Source organism: Neoarius graeffei, chromosome 3 (assembly GCF_027579695.1).
Source record: "Neoarius graeffei isolate fNeoGra1 chromosome 3, fNeoGra1.pri, whole genome shotgun sequence".
Taxonomy (NCBI): domain Eukaryota; kingdom Metazoa; phylum Chordata; class Actinopteri; order Siluriformes; family Ariidae; genus Neoarius; species Neoarius graeffei.
In genome coordinates, this window is record NC_083571.1 from 48600227 (window position 1) to 48615953 (window position 15727).

General features: G+C 39.9%; 1 protein-coding gene across 1 annotated transcript in view; it reads left to right on the forward strand.

Moving 5' to 3' along the window:
- LOC132882562 (fucolectin-like) overlaps positions 1-15389 on the forward strand; it is a 28752-nt gene extending 13363 nt beyond the window's left edge. The window contains exons 4-6 of the mRNA XM_060915656.1: positions 12251-12390; positions 12483-12597; positions 15386-15389. Of these exons, the coding sequence (XP_060771639.1) occupies positions 12251-12390; positions 12483-12597; positions 15386-15389 (259 nt within the window). The remainder of the gene's footprint in view (positions 1-12250; positions 12391-12482; positions 12598-15385) is intronic.
- Positions 15390-15727: the final 338 nt, after the last annotated feature.

Below are 15727 nucleotides of genomic sequence, written 5' to 3' on the forward strand. Positions count from 1 at the left end.
CTCTCCATTCAGTCAGCGAATATCACACAGGAAGTGAACCCCAGCGGGTCATAGAAACTTGCGCAGGAGAAGAATGACTTTTTTATTTGTAGGCTACGGAAACTTTGAGGAACGAAATAAAAACCGGTATTAACCGGTTACCATTATTTTTAATAAGCGTTTCTGTTCCGGAACATAAAAAATAATAAAGTTTCTGGTTTCGTTTCTGTTCCATGTGAAATAGAAAAAGTTCCCGGTTTTCGTTTTCGTTCCTTAAACCGGTTCAAAGCCCTGGTTAATAGTGACGTGTGTACTTGTTTTAAAGGCAATGGGGTGTTAGAAAAGGGTGTGCTTTGTCTGGCATATTATATACTGTGGCAATATAGCCCTTTTTGATAAAATTAAGAAAATATCTACGCAGGATGACTATTCCAAATTGTGGAAGTGTTTTTCAGGTATCAGCTTATGCAGATCTTGTTTTGTTTGTTAGTGGCCAGAGGGATGTCAATGTAACGTTGAAAATATTTGAGAATTTTAGAGTTATTTCCTGTGCAAAAGTTAACTGGTCAAAAAGTGTTCCTATGGTGGTTGGGAAGTGGTCAGATTGGGAGCCAGGTCTCCCAGATGGCTTAAATTGGACCAGGGAGGGTTTTAAATATCTTGTAGTTTTTTTAGGGGATGAAATGTTCATACAAAAAAAATGAAGGAGTTGTTGAAAAAGTAAAGGATCATCTTAATAAATAGAAGTTTTTGTTTAATAAAATGTCCTATAGGGGGTGTGTTGGGCGGCACGGTGGTGTAGTGGTTAGCATGGTCGCCTCACAGCAAGAAGGTTCTGGGTTTGAACCCAGCAGCCGGCAAGGGCCTTTCTGTGTGGAGTTTGCATGTTCTCCCCGCGTCTGCGTGGGTTTCCTCTGGGTGCTCCGGTTTCCCCCACAATCCAAAGGCATGCAGGTTAGGTTAATATGGGATGGTCTTGGGCTGAGGTGCCCTTGAGCGAGGTGCCTAACTCCCAACTGCTCCCTGGGCACTGTTATCATGGTTGCCCACCAGTGGCGGCTGGTAGTCTTTCAAACAGGGGAGGCTGGTTGGTTACGATATTTCCAGATTTAAAAAGAAAAAACATCAATTTTGCCCATACTCTTGCTGATTGCCCATACTCTTGCTGATCTGGCTGATTGTTGGCAGGGTCACAAACTGTGAAATAACAGGTTCTTTTGGCCCATTAGCCTACTGTCCAATATACATGATGGTGGTGTTGGGGGGGGGGGGTTATATTTTATATTTTAAAATTGTGGCATGTTGTTTAAAAATTGATCATTTTTGAAAGCAGCTCTTTGTCAGGAACCTCAGCAGTAGAGCTGGGTGCCACACATTTCATTCAATGACACTTTCCTTATATTTTACTTATTTTGACTGAGAAATGTTTTATTGATAATTTTGATAACCCTTCACTTTTAATCCAGGTCTGTAGTGTGAAATGTTCTCGGCTGTGTTTTTGTTTAAAAACGTTTTCCAAATTGTAGCTGTGTTTAATTCATATCCAGAAAAAAATATATTCCAATATAATATACTCAGCATAAACATTTTTTTTTTTTTTAAAACATATATTTATTGATTTTTCTGTTAATTATAACAACATCAAACACAACGAACATCATAAACGTATGGCAGTACAAATAATAAAAATAATACATAAATTAAATAAGAATTAAATAATACAATATGTATACACATACATATATAATACATAAACATAAATAGACAAACAAAACTAATAATTATAATAGATACCACAAATATTAAATATAGGTTACATCGTACACTCCCAACAACAAATCAAATGCCTTTCATTATCTCATTCCTCCGCTGTCCCCCCCATACCCCCAACCCTCAACAGTTCCAGAAAAATCCTCCAAATGATGTAGAATTCAGAAGCCCTCCCTCTAACAATATAGGTCAGTTTCTCTAGGGCCAAACCCGATGTTAAGTTATTTAACCAGTGGTTAAAAGAGGGGCAACTAACATTCTTCCAACATAGTGCAATACAGCGTCTGGCCTGCAGTAAACAAAGGTCAACCAGTTTTCTTTCTTTACAAGATAAAGAACAGTCATCTGGATAAATGCTTAAAATACACAATTTAGGGCACAACGGTACAGGACAACTTGTGATCTGAGAGATGTATTTCAACACTGAACTCCAAAATTTTTGGATCTTTTCGCATTGCCATAAGCAGTGGTACAATGTACCTTGGTGGATGTTACACTTATAACATAGATCGGGTATATTAGGATCAAATTTATTTAACTGTACAGGAGAGATATATGTTCGCATTATCCAATTAAATTGTACCATTCTCAATCGAGTGTTGATAGTTTGAGTGTGTGTTTTCAAACATATTTTACTCCATTCTGAGATTGTAATATCGTCTTGTAAGTCTCGTATCCACGCCTGTCTCTTACAATCAGAGTTTTCCTTATAATTTTCAATCAACATGTTATAAAACCGAGAGACCAGTTTTTTACCCCAACAGTTTTTTGCCACGTGTGTTTCTAAGATTGAGAACGGAGGTTGCTGTACAGAATTGTTTAGATGTGCTAGGATAAAGCTTCTAAGTTGTAGGTATTTGAAGAAGTGTTTTTGTGGAATATCAAACTTTGCCTTTAACTCATTGAATGACATTAAAGTATGATCCTCATATACATCCTGTAGTTTTTCTATGCCCTTGTTCATCCATGTTTTAAAACCCATATCGTTTTTTGCGGGTGCGAAGAGATCATTACCCCAGATTGGGGAGAAGCAAGATAACCCTAGGGAGTCTCCCATCCTTTTTTGAACTACATGCCAAACAACAATAGTGTTTTTTACAAAAGGATTAGTAGTACTCTTCTTTAATGTTTTAAAGGATGCTGAGTATAGATAGCTATTCAGTGACAAACCTTTTGTGGCTAGTTTTTCTAAATTTAACCAGGGCAGGAGAACACCCTCAGAAAACCAAAACATTGTGGCCCTCAATTGCGCAGCCCAATAGTACCACTCAAGATTTGGCAATTGTAGCCCTCCCCTATCGTAAGGCAAGTATAACAGGGAAAGTCTGAGTCTTGGCTTCCTATTGTTCCAGATGAAATTAGAAAGAAGTTTTCTGGCCCTAGGAAAAAAGGAGGGAGGAGGGGAGAGAGGAACTGACTGAAAAATGTACAAAAATTTTGGTAGTATAGTCATCTTTATAATGTTTATCCTACCCAACAACGAGAGAGGTAGTGTTGTCCACCTAGTGATCTCTTCTGCCAACTCTGCTAACATGGGCTCATAGTTGGCAGCGCTAAGATTACTTATCTTTGGAGTTATTCTGATGCCCAGGTACTTAAATCCGTCACAGGCGTTCACAAATGGGTGGGATACTGTTGGTTTCTTCCTCTCTTTTGCAGTTAGAAACATAATAGATGACTTCTCTTTATTCACTTTAAACCCAGAGATAGCACCAAATTGACCAAGCAACTCTAAGAGAGATGGTATAGATTCTACAAGATGTGATAAAAATACAATGGTATCATCAGCGTACAGTGCTGTATTATGTACCGTTTCTCCAATCTTAATACCATGAATTGTGGCTTGTGATCTGATCGCAATTGCTAACGGTTCCATGGCTAATACGAAAAGTAGGGGTGAAATTGGTGACCCTTGCCTTGTGCCTCGAAATAACTTGAAAGGCTGAGAGGTAAGGTTATTAGTAGATACCATTGCAAAAGAATCCACAAGTAAAATTTTGACCCATCTACAAAAGTAATCCCCAAAGCCAAAACGCTTGAGTACCTCAAGAAGATAGGGCCATTCGACTCTGTCGAATGCCTTTTCCGCGTCAAGTGAAAGTATTGCAGTGTCAGAGGATTCTTCACACTCGTGGATTATATTAAGGACTCTCCTCACGTTATGAAATCCCTGGCGATTTTGCACAAAACCATTCTGGTCCCCATGTATAATGGCTGGTAGGACTCTCTCAAGTCTCATAGCTAGAGCCTTAGCTATAATCTTTGCATCAGAATTTAAAAGTGATATGGGCCTGTACGAACCGCATTCAGTTGACGCTTTGCCTGGTTTTAGAAGAAGAGTAATCAGAGCACTACGTAAAGAGGCGGGTAAGCAACCTGTTTCAAAGGATTCCAAATAAACATCTAATAATGGGGCTATTAATTTTATTTTAAATATTTTATAGATATCTATCGGCAGCCCATCTGGACCCGAAGCCTTACCTCCTCTCATGTTTGTAATTGCATTAGAAATGTCATCAAGGTTTAATTCCCTATCCAGTTCATTTTTTGTATCATCAGAAATACAGGGAATGACCAATCCATCCAGGAGACTGTAATGATTTAGCTGGTTTGTAGGGCTGTCAGAATTATAAAGAGTTTTATAATATGAGACAAAGGTGTTATTTATCTCTGTGGGATTTGTAGATAATTCTCCTTGTTCATTCCTAATTGTATTAATGGCTCTGTCGGATTCCAGTTTCTTTATCTGCCAAGCTAGCAATTTACCCGGCTTTTCACCCTGATCATAAAAACTTTGTTTCAGTCTTGTTAAACCATCTTCAGCCTTAAGCATAGAAAGCTCCTCGTATTTAGCTTTAAGAGTTCGTAATTCTAGTTTTTTGTGTGTAGAATCATCTATGATAACCTCTCTTTCTAATTCTTTAATTTTAGAATCTAATTCATTCATTGTCTGTTTAAATTTGTTAAATTTGGAGCTGGTGAAACTTATCATTTGTCCTCTAATATATGCTTTAAAGGCTTCCCATCTAATGGCTGCTGTTGTTTGATCTGTGTTAATTGAAAAGTAGACGTCGATGTGTTCTCCTACAAATTTCATAAAATCTGCATCTTGAAGCCATTTAGGGTGTAAGCGCCAATTAGCCGAGTGTCTATTCGTTTGTCCCACGTTGTAAAATAATGAGGTTGGGGCGTGATCTGACAAAACAATGCTATCATATACACAATTAGTTATACTGGTTAGCAGAGATGAGGAAATTAAAAAATAATCTATTCGAGAGTGGGTTTTAAATACTGCTGAGTAGCACGAGAATTCTCTTTTGTTGGGGTTATGAGTTCTCCACGGATCACAGAGATTGAGGTCTTTCATGTATTGTAATATTTTTTTCCTTGTATGAGAATGGGATGTATCTATCCCTGACGAGCGATCAAGCTTCGGGTCTAAAACGCAATTTAAGTCACCTGCCAATATTATCTTACCCGTGAGGGTGGCCAACGACAGAAATAGATTTTCAAAAAATGATGGGTTGTCATCATTGGGGCCATATACATTAACCAAATTAATATTCTCTCCCAATAGAGTTCCTTGAACCACCAAAAATCTACCAGCTTTATCATAAATGGTGTTGTTTACTTGAAAAGGCACCGAATTATGAATTAACACCATGACCCCTCTGGAGTGAGAAGGGAAACAAGACGCTAGCACTTTGCCTGGCCATCTCCTATGTACTTTCACCAAATCTTCCCTAAGTAAATGAGTCTCTTGGATAAACACAATTGATGACTTAAGATGTTTAAGCCTGGTAATAACCTGTTTAAGTTTAGTCAACTTTACCATCCCTCTAACGTTCCAAGAAGTAAATTTGAAATTATTATTTGAAGTCATCTAGTCTTAGTAATACCTCAAAATGTACAGCGTAGCATCATCTTTGGTTATTGGTAAACCCGTTAAGTATCTGTGTGTTGTATTGGAAGTGCACCAGCAAAACACAACATATTGTGAACAGCACAGAAAAACAAACATAAAACTTAAAATCTGCCATACAAGAACCCCCTTAGCTGTCAACCTGAACAAGACAGCTAATCGCTCATCCCCACTCTCCCCCTTACCTTGGAATGCGGTTGTGAGCACGCACTGATCCAGTGTAAACAAGGGAGCAGCTAAACTCAACCAAGCGGTCATTATAACAGACCAAAAGAAATCGAAACAAACAAGTCAAGTGTGACTTCTGGCAAAGATATAACCTACACAAACATGTGAATATAGAATGATCAACATAATCATTTTGCAGCTGAACTCTTAACAAAGAAAGCAGGCTTTCCCGTGAATATCCACTTCTCCAGTGAACGAATGAAAGTCCGCCTACAATGGGCACGAGGCAGTCTCTTTTAAAAGATTAAATGGGAGACCCCATCTGTGGCAACAGAGGAATGATACAAAAAATATAAAAACAGCAAATTCTTATCAGAAGAAGGGACAGAAAAAAAAAAGAAAAAAAAAAGTGACCGCATAACCAATATTCTTGTGTTACTGTCCCATAAAGTCCACAATAACTATCACAATATGGCTCTTATAGGCGAGTAGTAAAGGATACAGCAGGCAGACTAGTTAGTCTGTGAGTCCTCAGTGTTCTGTAGTCCTTGGATGAATTTTTCAGCATCTGCTGGGGTTTCAAACTCCCGTGTTCGTCCATCAGACGTAACTCGTAGCTTTGCTGGGTACATTATTCCGTATCTTATGTTCATGGATCGAAGCTGTTGTTTTACCCGATCGAATCCCCTTCTTCGTCGGTGGAGGTCCACTGACAGATCCGGGAAGAACATGATCTCTTGACCGTCGCAGGTAACTTTGCCTTTGGCCCTGGCTGCTCGCATCACCCTGACTTTATCTTGGAAGTTTAAAAACTTCACGATAAGGACTCTTGGTGTAGCGGGTCGATTAGATTGTGACCGGCCGGGTAACCTGTGCGCTCGCTCGATGAGCGGTGATCTTGGGAATGTCGCGGGTCCCAGCGCCTCTGGGAGCCATTTCTCAAGAAAAGCCACCGCGTCATTTCCTTCTATCTTCTCTGGCACGTTAAGAAGTCGCAGGTTGGAACGACGAGAACAGTTTTCGAGCTCGTCTATTTTATTCGTGAGGAGAGTCATTTGTTTAGCTAGCGCATCCGTTTTGCCTTTCTCTGAATTAACGGTGTCCTCCACGTCGCTAATGCGCGCTTCTGCTGCATCCATGCGCACCGAAAAGTCTTTCACGTCTCTTTTGACGTCTAGGATAGCTTTCAGAACCACATCAATCTTAGTGGAAAAGTCATTTCTGATCCCGTCGAGTACCTGAATAATGTCCGTGTTGTGGGTCACTTCAGCGTTCACGTCCACATGAGGCCCGGGGCTAGCTTCAACTGTTGAGTTAGCTGCTAGGCTGTTAGCATCCGAGAAATCGTCTTCCTCGCCCGGAGAAGAGTGAGTTTTAGATTTGTTTTGTGCCTTCTTTGCGGGCATATTATCAACGGTGTATACTGATATGTCGCCGCAAATGATAGTTACCACTGTTTATGCAGTTAAAGGAAAATTTACAGGATTTCCAGAAAAAATCGCCAGGAGCTCACAAAAAGACGTGTGCTCAGTTCAGCGCCATAACCACGCCCCCCCAGCATAAACATTTTAAATAGATTCTATATTTTTGGTCCATCCATGACATATTACTAAAGTAGCCTATTTACTGTTGTTGATGCGGGTCACTTGCTGTTAGCCAATTCACTTTCTCGTACCAGGAGAGCTGAAAGGAACGAGTATTATTCCCTACCTTTTTCACCAAGTCAATTTGAGGCGTTGGTCTACCCTGCTCTTTAATTTAAATTTTTTCCTCGAAAGGAAGACTGGCAAATGGCTTCGCCAAAATTAAATCAGCAATGCTTGGCATCCGTGCGCAGCTTTCTTGCTAGCTGACTAGCCCCCTCAAGTTCAAGTTCAGTCACTCAAATAAACGAAATTTCTGGAACTAAGATAGCAAACTTGACAACACTATATTTACACTTTATTTACAATGAAAATATATACAAACTAAAAAAGCTGGTAGAAACCGTATGTAATGAATGAAATCGAAATGTAAGCTGATCTCTTACAATACACCACAGCACTTGCGAATCCGCATGGGACTGAACTGATGTTGCCACATACTGCTGACGTTATCCAGCCCAAAATATGTTCAAAACCCGCCAAAATGCACTTAAAACCCCCCAATCTGGCAACACTCTACCGCTGCCTGTCTATAGTTGAAACGAGCTGTCAATCAAAGAAAATATCCGGCCGCTTTCACCAATCACCAGTCTCCTCGCGGAAACTGCCATGTCCCTCCCATGTGAGGCTCGGAGTCCGTGGGCGGGCATTTTCGCAGTATTTGTCCAATAACCGTCTTGCATTTTGAGATTGAAAAGCGCATAGCTCCCAAATGCCGTTGAAGTCCATTGAGGCTGGGAGTCCGTGAGACTCCGTGGGCGGGCGTTTTCGCAGTATTTGTCCAATAATCGTCTTGGATTTTGAGATTGACAAGCACATAGCTCCCAATCCACTGAGGCTGGGCTGCATCACACTGTCACGAGGGGGAAAAACTCACGCACACATTAGGCAAACTGGGGAAAGTTATAACGGAATGATTTCGCACTGTAGTGGGTTGAGCACATATATTTCTATGATTCTGGATCTGAAATAGCAATGTTATAAGGTCGGCTATAACATAAGCCTAGCGCAATTCATCCTACACGATGTTCGTCATTTTTAGAGGAGGCTGAGCCTCCCTTGTTGTCTTAGAGCAATCGCCCGTGCTGCCCACTGCTCTGGGTATGTGTGTGCTCATTGTGCATGTGTGTGTTCACTGCTTCAGATGGGTTAAATGCAGAGAGGAAATTTCACAAGTGTGTGATGAATAAAGCTGTGCTTTCTTTCTTTTTCTTATCAACAATTTAGTGGCATCCTCCCTCTGACATCGGCTGGTTTGTGTGGACCCTCCAGCACACTTGCTACCAAAAATACAGTCAATCCTAGAAATTGTTGTTTTTTTTTTTTTTCCTGGGACAATCTACACTGCATATCACAGAGTGTTTTGTACTTACCTAAAGAGGAAGGTGGGCATGGACTTGTACATTTACAAAGCAGAGTTACTGTGTTTCATGTACAGTTTGTACAGCGTCTCGTCATAAGTCCAATGAAATCAATTTGCAAATCTGTGGCTTGTGCCATTTTACAGACTATTGATGGATTGGGACTGGATAGACCATTATTTTGGATGGATCCAAAGAGGATGAACCTCAGTAAATTTCCTGTTTTTTATAGTAATATTTTTAAAGTCGGGTCCTTTAAAAAAAAAAAAAAACAGTGCAGTGAACAAAAGGCATTGAGTTTTTGTACGGGTTATTAAAAGAGCCCCTGGTCTATGGTTCAGCTCTGGACATAACTCATGAATGGTCCTTTCCTGCATTTACATGTAGTCTTCTCAGGTCAGGGCTTATAACCCTAGAGAATTTACTGTTAGCAGGTCCTGATCTTGGTAATAGTGAGACAATAGCCAGTCAACTGAGGATCAGATCTATCCATGGAGTAGCCTGGCTACTACTTTTATAATGGCAGAAGATTTGATAATGTTGGGAAACTACATCTGGGCGTGGTGCATGCCAGACTGCAAAGATCCTTTCCCCAACTTGATGCTGTTCTTCAGGGGCGATTCTAGCATCTGATCTTTGGGGGTGCTTAGCCCCCAGAGCTGACAGAGGCACCTGGCTTGAACGACAGTGTTTCCACGTTTATTCCGCATTTAGACTAGACTTAACTAGACAAGACTAGACTTATGCAATGTTTTAACAGAAGCTGACCCAATAAACTATGATATCTACACATTTACAACCACTGACACAAATATTTACGTTATATTTTTAACTAAACAAGACCTACTACTGCATTTGTAATGTTGGAGCTATTCATTTTGAACAGTGGTAATTGTTAGTGTTATTGTGTATTGTGTAATAATAGTGTATATTATGATTTTACATTAGTTTACATTAGTTTATATTTTTTGTTATATTTGTTATATTTTGGTAGTGTTCTTTTGATAGTCATTTGTTTAATTGTTTGCTTCATGCATGTACGTTTCAGTGTCTGTTTTGATTAATTTGCTAATTAAGTATCTCCATATATGTCAACCTTTGGTCAATCAAACCTGTATAACCAACCTCCAAAATCCGTATTTCCCTTATAAAATCCGTATAAGATGCAAATTAAAATAATTTACCTAAAATTTGAATGATAATTAACAATGATATATCCAAGTTACTTTTTATTCAATATTAATAACAATAAACCTTCAGAATGAATACAAAGCTCCAATGTTTGACAAAAACACAAAGTGTCACTCTAATGTTCTGAACTGTACTCCATGACAGCTTTTTTAGCGCTCTGCACCAATACCTCACTCGGCTGCATGTCACAGCAAGTGTCTGTGTTGATCTTGCCGGAGTGCCCATTCGGAATCTTTTCAGTCGCTAGTGAAAGTCGTTCAGGTGGAAATACGCTTTTCAAACAAAATGTTAATTCACGGTTAGCGGGATTCTCGCAATGCGGTGTGCACATGATCAGAAGTGGAACGAAGTCTCACTACCACAAGATAACGCGCGATTTCATAAGACTTTACTGGCTGTCTGTGCTTTGTGTGGTGTACAGTACGTTTGTAAATGTTATGCGCTCTTTTATCATTGTGGGACTTGATTATAGCTCTAAATAAATATTGAAGTTTTTTTTTAAGAATCCGTATAACTTTATTTGTACGCCCATATACTACGTTTATTGGATCAAATCCGTATAAAATACGGACATTCCGTATAGGTTGACATGTATGTATCTCGATATGGATGATAAATGTCGTTTTTATCATTCTGTTCATAGACCAGGGAACATCAATATTGCATTATGCATATTATTGTGTTGTGTTTAACAATTGTAACTCCAGTCCGTACCTTCACATCTCGCTATGCCAGTAATACTCAGGTGCTACTTCGAGTTCCTCATCGGCGTGGAATCCAGTTTAAAAAAACACCATGTTGTAGCAAGCACTCGCGCGGACAGGCAACCCAATCAGAGGGGACGCAAGGAGGAGAGGTATTTTACTGCTCATAGAGCTATCACGTAACAGGTGAATTCAAGAACACACACACGGCCGCGCACACATTCATTGCGCAGTGCGCAAGGGCACTTATTTCTGAAAATTACGTCCAAAAGCAGTGTTTTTGAGGGTGCTGAGCTAGGGGGTGCTGAGCTCGTTTTTGGGGGTGCTTGAGCACCCCCAAAAATAGGCTAAACACGCCCCTGCTGTTCTTAAATCTAGAAGGATGTTCAGAGGTTTACTTGCATTCTGCTAATTTGATTTTATTGGAACCAAAACAAGTGTAGTAAATCCCTGATGTGGGTGGAGTACAGAAGCATGGCAGGCGGGAACTGAAGTTCTTGCAAACTTTATTTTTTTATCTAGCTTTTCAGCTTTAGTCGTGCTATTCATTCACTCACACATGCGTTCTGGTCAGGAGTCCACCTCTTCTCTGTGTTACCCCTCCTTTTATGCTCCATCCCTGCAACACACACACACATTAATTGACACCAGGTGTAATGACGGCCACTTACCTTCCCCGACCTCCATTCGCAAACTGCCGCTTGGCCACGCACCCATTGCCACAACAAGCAACTGGTAAAGCATTATATAAACTCTGTGTAAAGTCTTTAAACAATACAATGTATGGTTTTGCAGTTGAAGGAAAATGAGAATGGTGAGCACTATCCAAGTCACCAACCAACCAAAAAAAAAACCTGGTGATTTACAGTGGAAGATTGTGTATGGTGCAATTGCAGTTAATGTCTTTTGTTTCGGTTTTGAATCCTAATGTGGGCCAAGAGTGCCCTTTTTTTGTTCAACGGAAACTGGTGTTTCACACTTTTATGCACTGTGAGAAGCAGTGGCCCTTAGTTGCTATTTTACAGGTGCTTTTTTTTTTATTTTTAATGAAACATTCTCAATGGAGTCTTTTGTTTTTGGTCTGAAATGTGTAGAAACAGTGTTTTAGGTGACAGTTGATTTAATTTTTTGCTTAGATAAGAAAAAAAAGCCAATCTATGTTAGTTGTAAAAATAAAATTGAACAATTGGACAGTGACAGTGTTGAAATGGTTCTCAAGTCTTGAACGGTTTCATATTTTAATTGAGTTTCATTTTTATAAGGCAATGAAAAATCTTTCATCATTTGAGCAAATGTAGCATTATAATGTGTTGGGTGTGGTTGTAGATAATTTGCAGTTTGCATAGGATTTAAAAAATGCTGGATCCTTTGAGTAAATGATTTTGCCTTTTTTATTTGATTGTATTTTTAACCATTTGGTACATTGTGACAAATTTTTGGTAATTTTTTTTAAAGTTTTGTATTAAAGGAGTTTTGAAAACTCAATTCATCTCTCTCTCTCTCTCTCTGCAGATGTGTCATTATCTCTAGCATCCCTGGTGGTGCATCTGTAAATTACAACTGCACAATGAGGGGTCGTTATGTTAATCTCATTATTCCCGGTGTTGACAAGGTTACCACTCTCTGTGAAGTGGAAGTGTATGGGTTTCCAGGTTACACTTTTATATTCAATTCACAATCTAACTTAAGTCAAAATAAGTTTCAGAACAGTTGCTAAATATCAGCATTGCTGACTTTTTTGTAGTGCCACCGATTAGGATGCCACTTCTGAGATTAAAATTTAACAGCAGTGAGGATCTCACCAACTCTAACATGAGGGACAAAGTTCTTCAAAAGGTGGGTGTTTGTGAGAATGTACAGTATCTTGCAAAAGTATTCATCCCCCTTGGTGTTTGTCCTGTTTTGTTGCATTACAAGCTGGAATTAAAATTGATTGGGGGGGGGTTAGCACCATTTGATTTACACATGCATACCATTTTAAACTTAAATTGTTGTTTTATTGTGACATAAACAATAAGATGGAAACACCCCCCCCCCCCAGAAATCTGGAGTGTGCATAGGTATTCACCCCACCAAGTCAATACTTTGTAGAGCCATTGTTTGCTGGAATTACAGCTACAAGTCTCTTGGAGTATGTCTCTATTATCTTAGCACATCTAGCCACTGGGATTTTTGCCCATTCCTCAAGGTAAAACTGCTCCAACTCCTTCAAGTTACAGTAGATGGGTTGCGTTGGTGTACAGCAATCTTCAAGTTACGCCACAGATTCTCAATTGGATTGAGGTCTGGGCTTTGACTAGGCCATTCCAAGACATTTAAATGTTGTTTTCCTTTAAACCCCTCCAGTGTAGCTTTAGCAGTATGTTTAGGGTCATTGTCCTGCTGGAACGTGAACCTTTGTCCCAGTCTCAAACCTCTGGCTGACTCAAACAGGTTTTCCTTCAGAATTGCCCTGTATTTAGTGCCATTTCCTTCAGTCCTGACCAGCTTTCCTGTCCCTGCACATGAAAAACATCCCCACAGCATGATGCTGCCACCACTATGCTTCACTGTAGGAATGGTGTTCTCAGGGTGTTGGTTTTGTGCTACACATGGCATTTCCCATGATGGCCAAAAAGATCAATTTTAGTCTCATTTGACCAGAGAATCTTCTTCCGTGTTTGGAGAGTCTCACATGCTCAGTGGCGGCTTCAGAGATTTTTCCTTATGGTGGCAAAGGAGGGGCATAGGTTCCAGGAGGGGGGCGTAGGTTGTCGATGCAGCAGTTTATGCAAATCGTAGAAATCATTTTTACTTGCACTCAAGAAAGACTCACAATTAAGTCATCTTGCAGGGGTGAAAGTAACTTTTATTTCTTGCTGGTAGTATTATTTTGAGTCATAGTGCGCGCGCGGCAAAAAATACACCTAATTATTTATTATTGTCTACTTATCGAGCATTCACTAGGATTTCTCATCACTCAGTTGTACTAGTATAGTACTTTATCACATTATCACTCTTTCATCCACCTGTATCAGTTTTTAATTATAAATAAATTGCAAACACATCATTTCAACAACACAATCATTTTAATAACATTTTTTTTTAGCTGAACAGTTGAAAACTAACTTTTCATTTTGGACATTCTGTCTACTAAAACACTTTGGATACCAGCTGCGCACGTTGGCGCAAGATGGTTAAGCAGTGGGCTACGTGCACTATCTTGCACGTTGTCTGTCGAGTGAAACACAGAAGGAATTCACTTCAGACATAATTCAGAGACAGGTCAGAACAAGTTATATGCAATGTATATTGAGGAAAACGTGTTGCTTTTGGTAAATTGACATTAGCAGGTGTGTTATGCTGAAAGTGCATTTTTTTTTTCAGTGACGGTATATTTTTCTTTCTGGTACGGCCAAATCTTTGTGGTACGCCGGACCGGCCAGGACCGGCTTACTTTCACCCCTGTCATCTTGTCAAATATGTATTGAGCTATTGTACCATCAAGGAAAATGGATTCAACCATCTAAACCATCTTTTCTGAAAGTATATTCCCAAGCAATGAATGGAACTATTCTGCCCTAGCGATGTATCAAAAAATAGACAGATAGCGAACGGTTTAGATTGTGGATCTTTACTAAAGACTTCAAACTTATACAGATGTGTTCATCCTAGATTTCCGTAAAACTAAAAGAAACAAATTAAGTACATCACTTAAACTGAATAGCACACAGGTGAAAACGCGAGCTAGGCTGACCTGCTACTAATGCTAACAGGACGTCTCTCTCTGGGTGAAACCATTTCAAAATTCCGGGGGTGGGGTGTGAAATAACGTAAATAACGGTAGGTAGAGATGAGATGAGGGCTTAGTATCTCTGTAGAATTTTAAAAATGTGTTTTAATAAATAATTCTCTTTAAAATAGGGGGGCAACTAGGGTGGCAAGACGTATTTTTACAGTGGCAACTGCCACCTATTGCCACCCCCTAAAACCGCGCCTGCACATGCTGTATGGCAAACTCCAAGTGTGTTTTCTTAAGCAATTACTTTTTTCCAGCCACTCTTCAATTAAGCCCCACGCTGTAGAGTGTATAGCTTAAAGCGGTCCGATGGACAGATACTCCTATCTCTGCTGTGGATCTTTGCAGCTACTTCAGTGTTATCTTTGGTGTCGTTGCTGCATCTCTGATTAATACCCTCCTTGCCCGGTCTGTGAGTTTTGGTGGGCGGCCTTCTCGTCAGGTTTGTAGCGTTGCCATAGGCATAGAATTGGGTATGGATGGTATGGATGTGTCCCTACCAGTATCAAACGACGGCTGATATGTCCCTACCAATATTTCTGATTGAAGAAAAAAAAATCATGCCCCGTGCGCGGTACACAAAAGGTTACTGTAGGTTTCCACTGGGCGAAACACCATGCAAAATTCACTCATGAATATTCACTCTGGGGGGCATGGTCATGAAAACAGCAAGCAAGTCTGGCTACCATGTCAATTAGCAAGTGCGGTTGCAGTGCAGTGACCGGCTGCTAGCTAGCAAACTGTCCTTGAGGAATGTAACATTAGATTAGCTTGTAAAATGAATCGGTTAACAACAGTGAGTATTCAGTTTGTAAAATCGACAATAACAACATACATATGACTGTTTTCTAAGTTTGTGTGGCATGTAGATAACAATCCAACTTGATACTGACAATAACTGGTGTTCATTAAGGTCACAAAGACATTATTAGATTGTGCTAATGTTGGCTAATATTGCACCTAGTCTTGCTTGTGAAGTGCCTGCAAACTTTAGCAGCCTGCTAACCCTTAATTTGAAGTGCTTCAGTTAAGACCTGCAGAGCCCTCACCAAGTTTGTGTAACATGACACATGTAAACAACAACCCGATGGTGATGTGGACATTAAAAGGTGTCTGGGCCACGAACAATCAAATCAAACATTTTCATGTAATAAAGCATAACAGCCTCCGCCTTCTTGATCAGGCATTTTTGGTTACTCCTGCCTCTCTTT